The 14,130-nt window shown below is 39.4% G+C and overlaps 1 protein-coding gene across 1 annotated transcript; it reads right to left on the bottom strand.

The window, feature by feature from the left end:
* Positions 1-7,253: 7,253 nt before the first annotated feature.
* Positions 7,254-13,791, bottom strand: LOC138421070 (stromelysin-1-like). Its single transcript, XM_069554799.1, has 10 exons — positions 13,448-13,791; positions 12,439-12,683; positions 12,193-12,341; positions 11,924-12,049; positions 11,346-11,510; positions 11,016-11,160; positions 9,992-10,125; positions 9,412-9,571; positions 8,587-8,690; positions 7,254-7,655 (listed from the first exon to the last, which is right to left on the bottom strand). The coding sequence occupies exons 1-10, from the start codon at positions 13,550-13,552 to the stop codon at positions 7,555-7,557; spliced, it is 1,434 nt and encodes a 477-aa protein (XP_069410900.1). The 5' UTR covers positions 13,553-13,791; the 3' UTR covers positions 7,254-7,554.
* Positions 13,792-14,130: the final 339 nt, after the last annotated feature.

Below are 14,130 nucleotides of genomic sequence, written 5' to 3'. Positions count from 1 at the left end.
CCTGCAGGTTTGCTGTTCTTTTCTCTTTCTGTAGATCAGTTTTGCTTCAAGGAGGATGCTCCCCCATGAGAAAATTCTGTGCAGGACTTTGACACACCATGGTCCTGATTCAGGTTCCAACCCTAGGTGATCTTATAGATTCTGTCCACAGTATGATCTGACTGTGTATTAAGGGTCGTTTCTAACTCTGGGAGAGAGCACCTCATTGGCTCTATCTTATTCCTTCTGTAATCCAATCAGATTTTTGCATGACTGTGGGACTGCAGGTACAAGCATGGCTGTTTAGCCCAACCACACCTACTGGGACCTTAGGAGGATATGTCCAGAGAAAGGAAATGAACTGGGAAGATATCCACAATATGCCAGACAATGGGTAAAGCAAGCACAAGAGCTGAAGTTAAAGACGGGAGGGGACAGAGAGCTTGGCATGGAGAGGAAACCTCAAGTAGTTCAGTGGCTGGAGTGTAGCATTAGGGTGGGCCATAATGGGAGCTGTCATAAAGACGCAAACAGGGCTGAAATTATGAAGTACTTTGATACCATGCTAAGGGGTTGAAGCAGATAAAGAGCCAAGATCCCGCCCCTTCAGATCTTGACACATGTTATGCCTTCTGTCTGGTGGGGATATCCTCCTTCCTTCCCTTCATTCACTAAGTGTTTGCCCTGTGGGATTCAGCTTAAATGCTTCTCCTCTGAAATTTTTCCCTGATGTCCCCAAACTGGGTTAGTTGCTGTGTGTGTCCCCAGCTCTTTGGGCTTGGCCTGAGCAGTGCTTATATTCCAATCTGTTTCCTGGTTGCCCATTCTGTCTCTTCCACTAGAATATGAACAGGAATCTTATCTCAGTGTATCTTCATTCCTGGCACAGGGCCAGGCAATCTCAGACACGCAGTCTGTTTAAGGAATGAATTCATCAGGGCATGAATGGGATAGAGATAAGTCAGACCGCAGCAGCACCCATTTCCTGCTTGAAGGGGAAGCTTGGTTTTGCTTCTCAGGTAGACTAACTGGCCCTTCCTTGGTCCCTAGACTAGGAAGAATGAAGGCTCTCCCACAGGTTCTCTGGGCTCAGCCCTGGGGCTCTGGATGAAAATTCTCTCCAGATGCCTCCTTGTTTGCTATCCACTTCCTACGTGACCAATCTATATTCCTTTCCTTGTGTGATTCCATATTTCATCACCTTAATCCTTTGCCCTCTCCACTCGCTCCTCCCTGATTTCCTCCCTTGACCTGCTGAAACACTCCTCCTCGCTCATCATCTGCTCATCCTTGGATCACCCAGGAGGATTCACACATTCTTGCCCCAAACTGTCCATGCCAACAGCATATCCTACCCTCCTCTCTCTGTCAGACAAGCTTATATAAAAATAACAATTCACACCTGGACTCTCATAAGTAGCAAAAAAGAGGCAATATGTAATGGTAGATTATGATAAACTTGCTACCCTGCTTTGTTTCATAAATGACTCTGATGCTTCAAGTCAGTACCATCGAACAGTGGTGGAATATAAATTTATTGTTCATGTGTTCTTTAACTCAATATTGGGATGCCCCAGGGATTTTTTTTCTTTCTTTCTTTCTTTCTTTTTTTGAGCCCACTTCTCTTCTATATTCTTACTCCACTGTTAAGCTCAACCAATTACAGGACTTTAAAACCATCTATGTGGGACTTCCCTGGCGGTCCAGTGGTTAAGAATCTGCCTGCCAGTGCAAAGATACAAGCTCAATCACTGGCCTGGGAAGATTCCATGAGCTGCAGGGCAGCTAAGCCCCTGTGCTACAACCACTGAAGCCCACACACTTGAGAGTCCATGCACCATCACAAGAGGCGCCTCCACAAGGAGAAGGCCACACACCACAACTGGGGAATAGCCCTTACCCGCCTCAACTAGAGAAAGCCCATGTGCAGCACCAAAGACCCAGCACTGCAAAAGCATTAATTGATTTTTTTAATTAAAAACTTTAATTTAAAAATAAGTAAAACAGAGAAATTTTAATAAAAAAGTGAAACCATCTATGTGCTGATGACTCCCAAGTGTGCATTTCCAATCCGTAGCTTTTCCTTAAACTCCAGACTCATAAATTCAGCATCACTGTATGAATGTAAGATAAACATCGCAAATACACAACAAGCCCTAAACTAAATTTATGGTCTTTCCACCACAGCCTGCTCATGCCTCAACTGAGGGCCGCTCAACAGCTTTGTCCTAAAAGACTCAAGGTCCTCCAAACTCTTCTCTTTTTCCTACACTTTACAGCCTCACATTTTCACACCGTAAATCCTGTTGACTCTATTTGCAAATATATCTCAAATAACTTCTACCCACTACTACGGTTCCCACCTGGTTGGAATCACCATCCTCGCTTGATTAAAATAGTACAATTGCCTCCTAACAGGTCTCTATGCTTCTACCTATTTTCCCATTTGATCTGTTAATAATCTAACAGAGTATCCAGAGACTCTTTTGACCTATTCTCTCCTATGGTTCTTCCATTTCACCCAAAAACCAAAGTTTTAAACCGACCCGTCTGATCCCACAGGACTTGCTCCTGCCTCAGCCCGCATCTCTCTGCCTTTCTCTTCTAGGACTCACACCCTCTCTGACTTCACTGCCGTCAGCAGCCCCCTTGCTGTTCCTTGAACACTGAGCATGGGGGACTCGGGCCTGTATCTCCTTCCAACATATGATGTAGTGTATTTATAGTTCTTAATTGTAGTTTCTTGTCCACCTCTCTCATGAATGTAAGTTTTAAGAAGACAAAATCTTCCTCTGTTTTGTTCACTGATTTATTCAAATGTATCCAAGCTTTTAACACTGCGCTTAGTATATGGTGAGCATTTAGTAACTATTGCCCAAAGAGAGAATGAATAAGAAAAGGAAGAAATGAATGTCTCCTATCCTGTCTGCCCTTTATGTTTATTTCCATATCAGCAGTATCATCCCCAAATTGTGACCTCCGAATGTGTTGGAAGCACTTCTCTCCTTTCTTAGCAGAATTTTGACCTAGATTTCTGCCAACTGTAGTCTTGCGGTTGTGACTCTCCTCCCAAGTTTTTACTTGCTCATGAGGATGTAATTTGAATCTGATTAATCACAAAACTGACATGGACTGAAAGCATTGAGAAAAAGACGTTTTCATTTGCTACAGAGTCACATGGTAACATGTTAGGACTTCACGGAAAATGAAATTCAAAGCAATTATGTTAATAATTAATGTGCAGAAACATTTAAAAATTAAATTGTCATTTTCAGAATGTGTCAGGGAAATTAATTTGATGTTCTGTAACAGATCTATATAAAATATTTTCATGCCTTTGAAAATGTATCTGTGGTCTCATGTGTCAGACGGCTTGTCCCAGGAGTGTGAGAGTCCTCTACAGTGCTCTTTTATGAATCACCCATGTCCTTTCCTTTAGTATCAGATTTTGCAGTGATTTTTTAAAACCACTAATCTATAATTAAGATTAATCTATGACTCTCTTAAGGTAGCCAAATGCCTCATCATCTAATTAGTGGCGTGTGTGTATGAATGAGTTTCCCACTGTCCCTTTTTACTGTCCAGCAAAATCATAATTGACAAGTTATTAAATATTCTTGAATTATGAATGAACTATTTATTTTAAAAAGCCATATTCCTGTACACTTAGATGCACGTAAAATATTCTATTACCTGAGTTAATACTCCGTATTTAAATGGAAAAGTATATGAAGCAGCACTTGGAGAAATTACTTGAGTTACAAACCTTTGACTTTTGAAAGTCTGTATTACACATCCATGCCTAGGTCACTCCAACCTCCCCTTTTGATTCAGCTAGCTATAAAGAGCCAGTTCCTTTCTTTATCTCTTTTCCAGCTCTTGACTTATTACCTCTGTCAGTCTTTCCTTTGCTTCATCTCTTTTGTTTTTCATCACATGTAGGCAATGACAACCCACTCCAGTACTCTTGCCTGGAGAACCCCATGGATGGAGGAGCCTGGTAGGCTACAGTCCATGGGGTTGCTAAGAGTCGGACACGACTGAGCGACTTCACTTTCACTTTTCACTTTCATGCATTGGAGAAGGAAATGGCAACCCACTCCAGTGTTCTTGCCTGGAGAATCCCAGGGATGGGGGAATCTGGTGGGCTGCTGTCTATGGGGTCGCACAGAGTCAGAAATGACTGAAGCGACTTAGCAGCAGCAGCAGCATAGTCAGTTCATGTCAATACAAAGAATAGGAAGCAGCAGAGTGGATCATATGTAAGTTTGGTGTCAGACAAGATGCTTAAGTCTCCAGTTCAGCCATTTATTATCAGCATGACCTTGAGGATATGGCCTATTGTCTCTGAGCAGCAATTTTTAGATTTGTAAAACTGATGTAATAATCTCTACCTCCCAAATAAGAGTTAAGTGAGGTGATGTATGTAAAGTATTTGTTTCTGCATTAAAACAGGAGAAATAATATATGTCAGACTTTCGGTTGGACTAGATAATGTCTGAGAGCAGCTTTTTTTTTTTTTTGCATGCCAATCAAACAATAGGAATAATAGTAAAATATTTAAAATCACCTAATGATACACTGAATACTGAAAACAGTATATTGATGCCTACAATTTTATTTGATTTATTTACTATTTTTTCCCAGTGCTACAATGAATATCCTTGAATACACTTGCATATCTGATGAAAAGCTTAATCTTCAAAGTCTGAGCAGAGATGGAGGGGTAGGGAAACTATTGTTTAGGTTCTCCACCACGTGAGCCATTTGGATACTCATGACAACCACAAATTACACATTACTGAATTGTCATTTAATGTAATGGTTTTATTTACTTAAAATATATTTTTATTTTTTTGATTTTATATTTAAATTTTATTTCTTTGATGCATGCATTTATTTAATCACTAATTTAATGACCAATAGGAAACTGAATAAATAAATCACATATTTCTCTCACAGAATGTAGTTATGAAAAAGTGAAGCAAATTCTGCATATACTGATGTGGAATGGTTGCCAGGCTATAGTAAGTGAAAACAGCAAATAGCAGAGCAGTGTGAGTTTATATGCTACCATTTTAACTTAGGGTTTCTCTGGTGGCTCAAATGGTAAAGAATCTGCCTGCAATACAGGAGACCTAGGTTGGAATGATCCCCTGGAGAGGGGAATTGTTCCCCAATATAGTATTCTTGCCTGGAGAAGCCCATGGGCAGAGGAGCCTGGCAGACTATGGTCCATGGGTTAGCAAAGAGTCGGATACAACTGGGCGGCTAACACACACACTTTAACTTATAAAGATAATATTATTGCTTGTATACGTATAAAATAGTTCTGAAAGGATTCCTAAAATTCTAGTTTGTTACTTCTGAAAAAAGGAACTAGATAGTGATGATAAATGTGCGAGGAAAATTAATTTTTCATTGCATGTTTTTTACCTTTCAAATTCATGCTGTGGATGCATAATATCTATCAAAAAATAAACCAAATAAATGTAGTTAATTTTAAAAATAAAGACATGTTCAATCCTTGGCAAAATATTGTCATTTATTAAGGTTACCTCATAAAAATCTTTCATTTGATATCTCTTGCACTATAAGACGAGTCAAACGCTGAAAAATCCCACATATTTATATCTTCTCTTTTTTAAAAAGAAAATTTACGTATAATTGACATACAGCATTGTATTAGTTTTAGGTGTACAACATAATGATTTGGTATGTGACTACAATGCAAAATGTTTACCACAGTAAGTTTAGTTAATATTTATCACCGAACATAATCACTGTATCTTCTTTTTTGAGTTCTAAGCTGATTTATTTCATGTTATCACTTGTGAATCTCTCAGACATTTCAAAAATTAGCAAAACTGATCAATTCTTCCTATTGCCCTTTCCTCACAAAACTGCCTCTTTCCGGTAAGCTCAACAAAGCTACCCAGGAGTTATTCTGGCCACTTATGTCTGTTCAATAAACTCCATATCTTAGCCATCATAGAGTTCTGTTGCCAATCATATATATATGCCCATCTGATTTGCCCCTGTGACCACTTTAGTCCAAACCATCTTCTCAGCTAGCTTTCATTGTCTTCCTTCAAAACCTTCTCCAATGCCATTCTTCCAAAACTTCTAAAACCACCCAGCTCAAAGGAGTTCCTCCTGTTATTCTGTCAAAGAAGCCTAATTTTTCATTTATAACTCTTACTAAAATTACAGTTGCGTATCCGTGTTTGTCACTCTTTGCATATAGTCTTTCTTGCTGGATTATAATATCAGTGAGGCAGGAACAGTGTCCATTTCCTCAGGCTCCCATGCCCACAGCCTAGCTGCTGCTGCTGCTGCTGCTGCTAAGTCGCTTCAGTCGTGTCCGACTTTGTGCGACCCCATAGACGGCACCCCACCAGGCTCCCCTGTCCCTGGGATTCTCCAGGCAAGAACACTGGAGTGGGTTGCCATTTCCTTCTCCAATGCATGAAAGGAAAAATGAAAGTGAAGTCGCTCAGTCGTGTCCAACTTGTAACGACCCCATGGACTGCAGCCCACCAGGCTCCTCCGTCCATGGGATTTGCCAGGTGAAAGTACTGGAGTGAGGTGCCATTGCCTTCTCCGCACAACCTAGCACAATACCTGAAACATGGAATACTACTAATAAATTATTCTCAAGTGAATTAATAAGTTATAGCATGAATGAGCTCTTACTGTGTAGCCAGTACTGTGCTACACGTATTACTTAGGAGTGGCAAACCTGTTTTAGGACAAGCATTTGCCCATGGGGGCTTACATGGGCATGGATAGATACAAAATGAGTAAAGGAGGGCATTTTCATCTGTGAATAGAGGCAATCTGAGCACAATTATTTACTTGGGCAGGGAAAGGAACTCCATTGATGGAATATATAAGTAAAAGGAGAAGATAAAGAACAGGTTTATTTTCCTACCAGAAAAAAATGAGGTGTGTGAACTAGGTGATTTGTTTTAATTATAGGATTCTGCTTCACAACTTTTTTCAGAGCCTGCCCTGTATGGTGACAACTCCCTTGATCTTTCTCCTTGGGTGTGTCAGGAACACATATGATGCCTGGTTGGCAGAAATAGCATCCCTTTGGTAGGGCACCTGGGGAGGGGAAATAGCAGATTGTTTCCAGTTCTGATTGAGCCCATTTTGAGGTCCCAGCCATGGAGACCCTGATCCTGTATCTCCATTATTGACTGATCAGTCCACAACACACCCAAGATTGTGAGGAAAGTGCATTCATTGAAACAAACAACACGATAAAGTAACTGACAGATTCTCTTTATTAAATAATAAGTAAATAGTCTATATACAGTCACTTGCTTGTTGCACGAGTGCTAACCCTGTTCCCATGGGAGGCTAATGCATGTGACCAGAGTACAAATGCACAGCCCATTTGAATGCCCTGTGATATGTAAGGCTAGTGGGCAAGACACACCGCTCATACTCTCAGTCTCCGTCACTGCACACCCAGGAGAACACGAACCATTTCAGTTCATGGAGACTTAGGTGAAAAGTTATCAGCTTAACTTAAAATGCCCATGTTATGCCTTCTAAACATCTCTCCTAACAATTCAACCAGCTGTTACTCTTCAACACATGTGTCACTTTCTTTGCATTTGGGTCAAATTCAAACTGCGAAGATCCACTGAAGAAATAGTAAAACCCTGCAAATGCAGACAGGGGAAATAATGAGATATTTTTCTTCAAGTAAATAAATTTGGCAACACACAGAACTCAGAATAACAAATACTTAAAAGTAGAAAGTGTTTGTAGAGATTTACTATGTGCCAGGAACTATGGTAAGCATTTTGCATGACTTTTATTTTCATTTCTTTCTGTAAAAGTCCTATGAGGCACATATATCTAACTCCATTTTACAGAAGAGGAAGTTGAGATTCAGACAAATTTAAATGCCTGCCCAAGGTCACTTAATAAGGAAAAGATGTGAACAGCACCCCACTCCAGCTCTGTCTGACAGCAGAACCAGGCTCTGGGTTATTAGGTTATTCCGCTTGAAATCAGATAAAATTCTCTGCATCTTCAGAAACTGTGTATCTTTACACTTTTCCTTATGAATACTCCTCCTCTCCATTGCTGACAAAGAAGCCTGATTCTTTGGCCTCAGAGAATCTCAGGGACTCTTTCAGAACCAGATGGTCCTTTCTGACTCTGCCATCCTGGTGCTCAGGTTACCTTTCAATAAAGATCATCTATTCCTCCACCCACCTATAACTAAGTGGGGGAGAAAATCCTTTTTTTTTTTTTTTTTTTAACTTTGGGCTCATGGAAAATTAAATATTGGCAGCTGACTGACTACTCAGGAAAGACAGAGAAATTCTCCATGGGGATTAGCGGTGGGATGGAGAAGACAGCTGGCCAGTGTTGAACTTGGCCACACCACTTGAGGGGTTTTTTATACAGCTTATTATATGAAGTAGTCATACAATTGATATGAAATTTGTAAGCTGTAATTTAGGGTTGGGAGGAGGAACTGGTTAAAGAAAACTGTTATCAAATTCTTCAGCTTTCCTCTTTCTTCTGGTACTATAGAATGTTTCAAGTGCCCCACTGCCAACAAAAGGAGTATCCTCTTACCAAATACTTCAAAAACAGCATCCACCTCTGGTTCAACCCCTGGAAAATCTTCCACTATTTGCTTGGGAAAACCTGGCTCCATGGATTGTCTCTTCTCATCAAATCTGTACCAAGTAAGAGAAACAAAGCTCAGCATTGCACAGAGGCCGTGTTATCAAAATCGGCAAAAAATGTGAAATTCTAATCAATTTTCCAAAATTTGCAAATAAATGTCAGGCATGTTTAATGCTACAGAAATATGTGATTTCAATGGTACTGCAAACTAGGTTCTAAAAATTGTATCTCTACCAGAAAGAGAGGCAACATCTTGATCTAGCAGATGCTGTTTGCTACCATATTTCTTAGGTCTGGAGAGAAAGAATCTTAATCATCCTTCTATCACAAAGATATGAACACAGAGTGAATCCAATCATTCATTTCAAATACAAATTTCAAGTTTTCTATCATATTTGGTTCATATATGTTGTCACTGGGGCTTCCCAGATGGCTCAGCAGTGAAGAATCCTCCTGCCAACATACGAGACACATATTCGATCCCTGGGTCAGGAAGATCCCTTGGAGGAGGAAATGGCAACCCACTCCAGTATTCCTACCTGGGAAATCATGGACAGAGGGGCCTGGCGGGTTACAGTCCATGGGGTTGCAAAGGGTTGAGCATGACTGGGGGACTGAGCACAGACACAGGGACTCCCCCACAGCTGTCTAGAGCCCCACCGTTCTTCCTGTGGGGGACGAAGGTCTAAGAGGAAGATAGGCAACTTCCTTAGAGAAAGAAGATAATTTCCCTAACTAGGATCATATAAAGTTATTACAAACAAATATTACCTCCAGTATTTGTCCTCTGCAAAGAAGTACGTTTTCTTCTTTTCCTTGTCAGAAAAGGCTGCATCTATTTTCCTGACTGTTGAAGGAAGGCCCAGGGTATGGATGCCTCTTGGGTAACCTGCTTGCATCTCATTGCCTCTGATGGCCCAGAACTGATTTCCTGTATTTATGAGAAAAAAACCACAATCACACTGAATCTAAAACAATTGAGTCTTTGGTTTTGGAAATACTTCTTAGCACCTTTGATTTTCATAGTAGGAAAAGAAGCCAGAATTTTAGATTTAGCAGCCCCAAATAGACATTAAACAAAAACTTGTAGGTTGAATGAATGAACACAGATGGAATGAACACAGCTGTAAATTCCAAATGAGGGAATTTACAACTGGGCTATTTCTATTCTTGTGTTCATTTCATCATCTATAAAATATAAATAAAATAATGCCAGTCTCCATTACAGCTTTGTTACCTTTAAGCAATAAATCAGACAAAATTTGTTGTAGAAAAATATTAAAGTCTTAATCAATTTTTTGGTGAGAGGCTTTATTTCAACAAATTAAAGAAATTATTACATAATAATTACCTTTAAAAATGAAAACCGTGTCTTTGCTAGTAACTTCATATGCGGCATCTATGCCTGAAGGAAGAGATGGCCAGAATGAAGAGATCAAATGAAATTCAGGTTCGAGTGTCCTGAAAGATTTCCGCCAAAAATGTCTGAAATACATGCAAAAAGAAATGAAAATTGAAAAAAGTCTTCCACCTTTTAGCATATTTTCCTCACTCTCCTTCCTCACCCATTTTCCTCCATTCCCACATCCTCTAGGATCAATGACAAACAGAAATTAGGTATGTTGCCATTAAGGAAAAATCTTTCCTTCCCCCCCCCCCAGAAGACTGCATTGGACCTGTTGGCACAGGATTCCAGAATAATGTCTCTGTGAAAGGGAAGTTATCCTATAATGCAAATTAATCAACTGACTGTAAGTTTTAAACACCCACAATTCATGCAAAACAGTATATATATTACACCATCATTTATACTTTCAAAAAGAAAGGCAGATGTGTATGTGTACATGTAAGTATATTTTTATACAGTCACGGAATAATTCTGGAAGGATATTTAAGCATTCATCACTAAGGACGGAGATAGGGAGAACTGAGAAACTGAATCAGTGATGTGATGATGCCTTCTTTTAACTTTCTTTCCACTTGTGCGGTTTTATCATGTGCATATTTATCCAGCAGTGAGTAAATTAATTGATTAAATGTAATAGTCTCCTGGTATCATTTTTAAAGGAAGTAAAGATAAAATTCAGATTCTAAAGTTTTACTTGTGACTTTTCAAAAGTAACCATGACTCAATAATATTTGAGAGTGATAGTTACAGGATAAAAATAAAATCATCTTAAGTCTTTGAAAATGAACTTGACAGTTTTAGGAAAATATGGAAAGTGGAGCAGTCAGAATAATTTCAAGTCTCAGAGCAAAATTGTTTTGTTTTAAATACTTAAAAATCTCTATCAAGTTTCTATTTGTTTTCCTCTCTAAGCATTGTATTGATACATCAAAAGAATAGATAGGAATATAAAGTTTTCTGGACTGACCTGCCTTTAAAGAACAGGATTTCTCCCCTCAGTGTGCTGATTGCATCGAAGGACAAGGCAGGATCACACGCAGCTGGGGTCCCAGGCTCCGGAGGCACAGATTCCGTGGGCACCACGGGGTCATTAGGGGAAACTAGGGGAGACCCTAGAGGGGACAGAGGTGAGGATGCAAACATCAGCAGGAAATGATGCTTCTGTCACTGTATATGCGTCCCACACGTTCTCAAAGTGCCTCGAGTAAAATTATAAATGTTTTATGCCGCATTTGGAAGCTTTCCTGAAGACCATCATTGCAAAGCTCCCATGTCTAATTTTTCCAGCATCACTCACCGTACAGGAACTGAATGCCGTTGATATCATCCTGAGAGAGGCGGAACCGAGTGAGGTCTGTGAGAGGGTCGTAGACTGGGTACATTAAAGCTTCACGTTCGGTTGAGTGTTGGAGACCCAGGGAATGGCCAAATTCATGGGCAGCAACAAGGAATAAATTGATTCCTATTTAAGAAATAGATAACAGTTACTTTTTCCTTAAATACATGTACATTATACAGGTCAGCTGTGCATTATGTTCATTTGGTCAGCTGTTATAGTCGCTTATTTCCTAGAAGCACACAGTACCTTTCTTGCCCCTTCTCCACCTTTTTTTTTTTTTTTTGGTTAATTGATCAACTGACTGATTAAACTTAATGGAAAGTCAAGTGTTTTTCAAGGCTCATTCTTGAAATCAGTCTTTGAGACAAAGTATCCAGCCATATCCAATTATTCCCATCTCCAGTCTGCCTCTGCTGATTCTTGTCCCATTGGGAAATCTGTTACACTCCTTTTCTCCAATATTCTTAGTTATTTAGACTTCTCCAAGTTAAAATAAAAATCAACACCAAAATCATTCTGAGGGATGTGTCACTGACCTGATGTATCCTTTGTCCATTGTTCATCATCATCAAAGTGAGCATCTCCATAAAACCCTGATCCAGGTGGATAGGCATGAGCCAAAACTTTTCCAGGTCCATCAAAAGGCAAAAAGTCCCCATGTTCTAAGAGAGGGAAAAAAAAATATTAAATGATCAATAATTAAGATCTCTTTAGAATCTTTTCTAATGAAACAACATTACATAAAATTTTGTGTGGGTTTCCCCCCAACCTTGTTCTGTTTGTTTGTTTGTTTGTTTGTTTTTACCTCTAACTGCAAATATGATCATTATGTCAGCTTCTCCTTCATAGATCCTGGAGAATGTAAGTGGAGTCACCTTCTCCCAGACTGTCAGAGCTTTTTCAATGGCAGAATCAACAGCATCTCTGGGTAAATCCTTTGTGTAATTCACAATTCTGTATGAAAAAAAGTAATAATAAAGGTGCTATTTTCTCCTGTGATAGTAATTTATAAAATCTCAATAGCATGTCAAAATCTCTTTGGACCCATTACCTGTAGGTAAGGTGAGTTTTCCTCCACTTGGGCATACCAGGAAAGGTGCTGAAGGAACCGACATCAGGAATCCCACATCGGGGCTTGCGTATCACCTCCAGGGTGTCAGAGTCCAGCTTTCCTGTCACCTCCAACCCCAGAAACTTCTGCATCTCTTGAATCTTTTTGACTACTGGACTACTGTCCTTCCTTCTAACAAACTGTTTTGTATCCTTTGCAAGGTTGTAGTAGTTTTCTAGATATTGCTAACGGAAAATAAGTGTAGTTTCAGGTCATCTTATGATTTTTAGTGGTTTACAGTAAATTTGTGCAGTTGCTCATTTAAGCTATTTGAAATAGTCATCTAGCCTACTGAAATAATAGTCAATGTCATGTTTAATTCTTCAGTTACAGACTCTTCTTCACTTTTGCTTTATCTTTGTAACAGAATAATCTCTGCAGCTTATTTTACTACCAGAGCAATGAAAATCGCCATGACCTGGAAAATCAAGGTAAGTACCTAGGGAACTTACAGGAGATAAACTAAACAATCAAACTTCCTCGTGTGTATTTGTCTATTTCAGCTACATTTATTCAATTTTCCACTTTATACTGCTCATAAGGAGTTGGCTTAAGAAAAAAACTTAGAAAAATCTCTGTGTCTAAACATGACGGCAGCAGTAAAAATATCCAGCTAACATTATATTGGATTAAAATACCTACAGAAGTTTCAAGATAAGACACATTACATACACTCTCTGCTTGTTACTCACGTATCTTAAACACTGCTGCTACTAAGGTGGTTATGATCTTAGTACCTAATATCTCTGGCTTTTGTTCCTTCCAGTATAAAAGGAGAAGCCCAGATGAGTGATACTGAGACCCTTTCCATGTGCAACACTGTATAACTCTGCGTTTGCACTTCATACATCGTCAGTTCCAACAATTCTGTGCAAGCTTTATAAACAGAAAGCAGAGCTAGTTTCCCCACCGGGCCATCAGGGATGTGAGGACCACCCCCCTTAATTACCTGAACAAGCTCCATGCTGTCTTCCTTGTCCCTTGCAGCCCTGTCCAGTGGATAGGCTGAGCACACTGCCACACATAGCGACAGCAGAATTGGAAGGTTTCTCATTTCCACTGACTTTTCTCAGCTTGATGTGGTCTTAATGGCTTGCTCTCTGTCTATCTTCTACTATGTCCACGGTCTACAGTCCGATTTTTATAAGGTGACAGTGTTTGTTTAGATCACACGCAGCTTGACTCATGATTGCTTTCTTTCAAATGGCAACAGGACCATTTCCAAAAATTCTGAATCCAAAGTAGGATGATACAACCTACTTTACTAATTTCTCCCAACGTTTCCAATTTTGCAAGTCAAAAGAGTGATTAATCTCCAGGAAATGCTTCCTGTCTTGGTAAGAAGAAAACTGGGGCATTTTTTTTTTTAAATTCTGGAAAAAATGACTGGAATTTACTAGACAGTTTACATTTGTGGGATTGAGAGAAGAAGTAAGTTGACCTGGTGAAAAGTCAGAATTCTGTAGAACTTTTAAGTGCAGTTTTAAGAAAAATGTATTTAAAATCAAATGTGATAAGAGATAAGTGAATGTGAAGCTGAATATATATAGCCACAGTCTATACTGTTAAATTCTGTAAAAACAGAAGAAATATACTCTAGAATAAAATTGAAAGGGAAATTCACTTTTTGAG

The sequence above is a fragment of the Ovis canadensis genome, chromosome 15 (genome assembly GCF_042477335.2).
Source record: "Ovis canadensis isolate MfBH-ARS-UI-01 breed Bighorn chromosome 15, ARS-UI_OviCan_v2, whole genome shotgun sequence".
Classification (NCBI taxonomy): Eukaryota; Metazoa; Chordata; class Mammalia; order Artiodactyla; family Bovidae; genus Ovis; species Ovis canadensis.
This window is presented reverse-complemented; position numbering and strand designations above follow the sequence as displayed.

Bases quoted from the DNA above. Each gene is read 5' to 3' on its own strand.
- LOC138421070 (XM_069554799.1), bottom strand. From the start codon at position 13,552: ATGAGAAACCTTCCAATTCTGCTGTCGCTATGTGTGGCAGTGTGCTCA. The intron at 12,050-12,192 runs GTAAAAACAAAC...TCCCTCTCTTAG, and splicing joins GATCATATTTGCAGTTAGAG to AACATGGGGACTTTTTGCCT. The intron at 8,691-9,411 runs GTAATATTTGTT...TACTTGGTACAG, and splicing joins GCAGAGGACAAATACTGGAG to ATTTGATGAGAAGAGACAAT.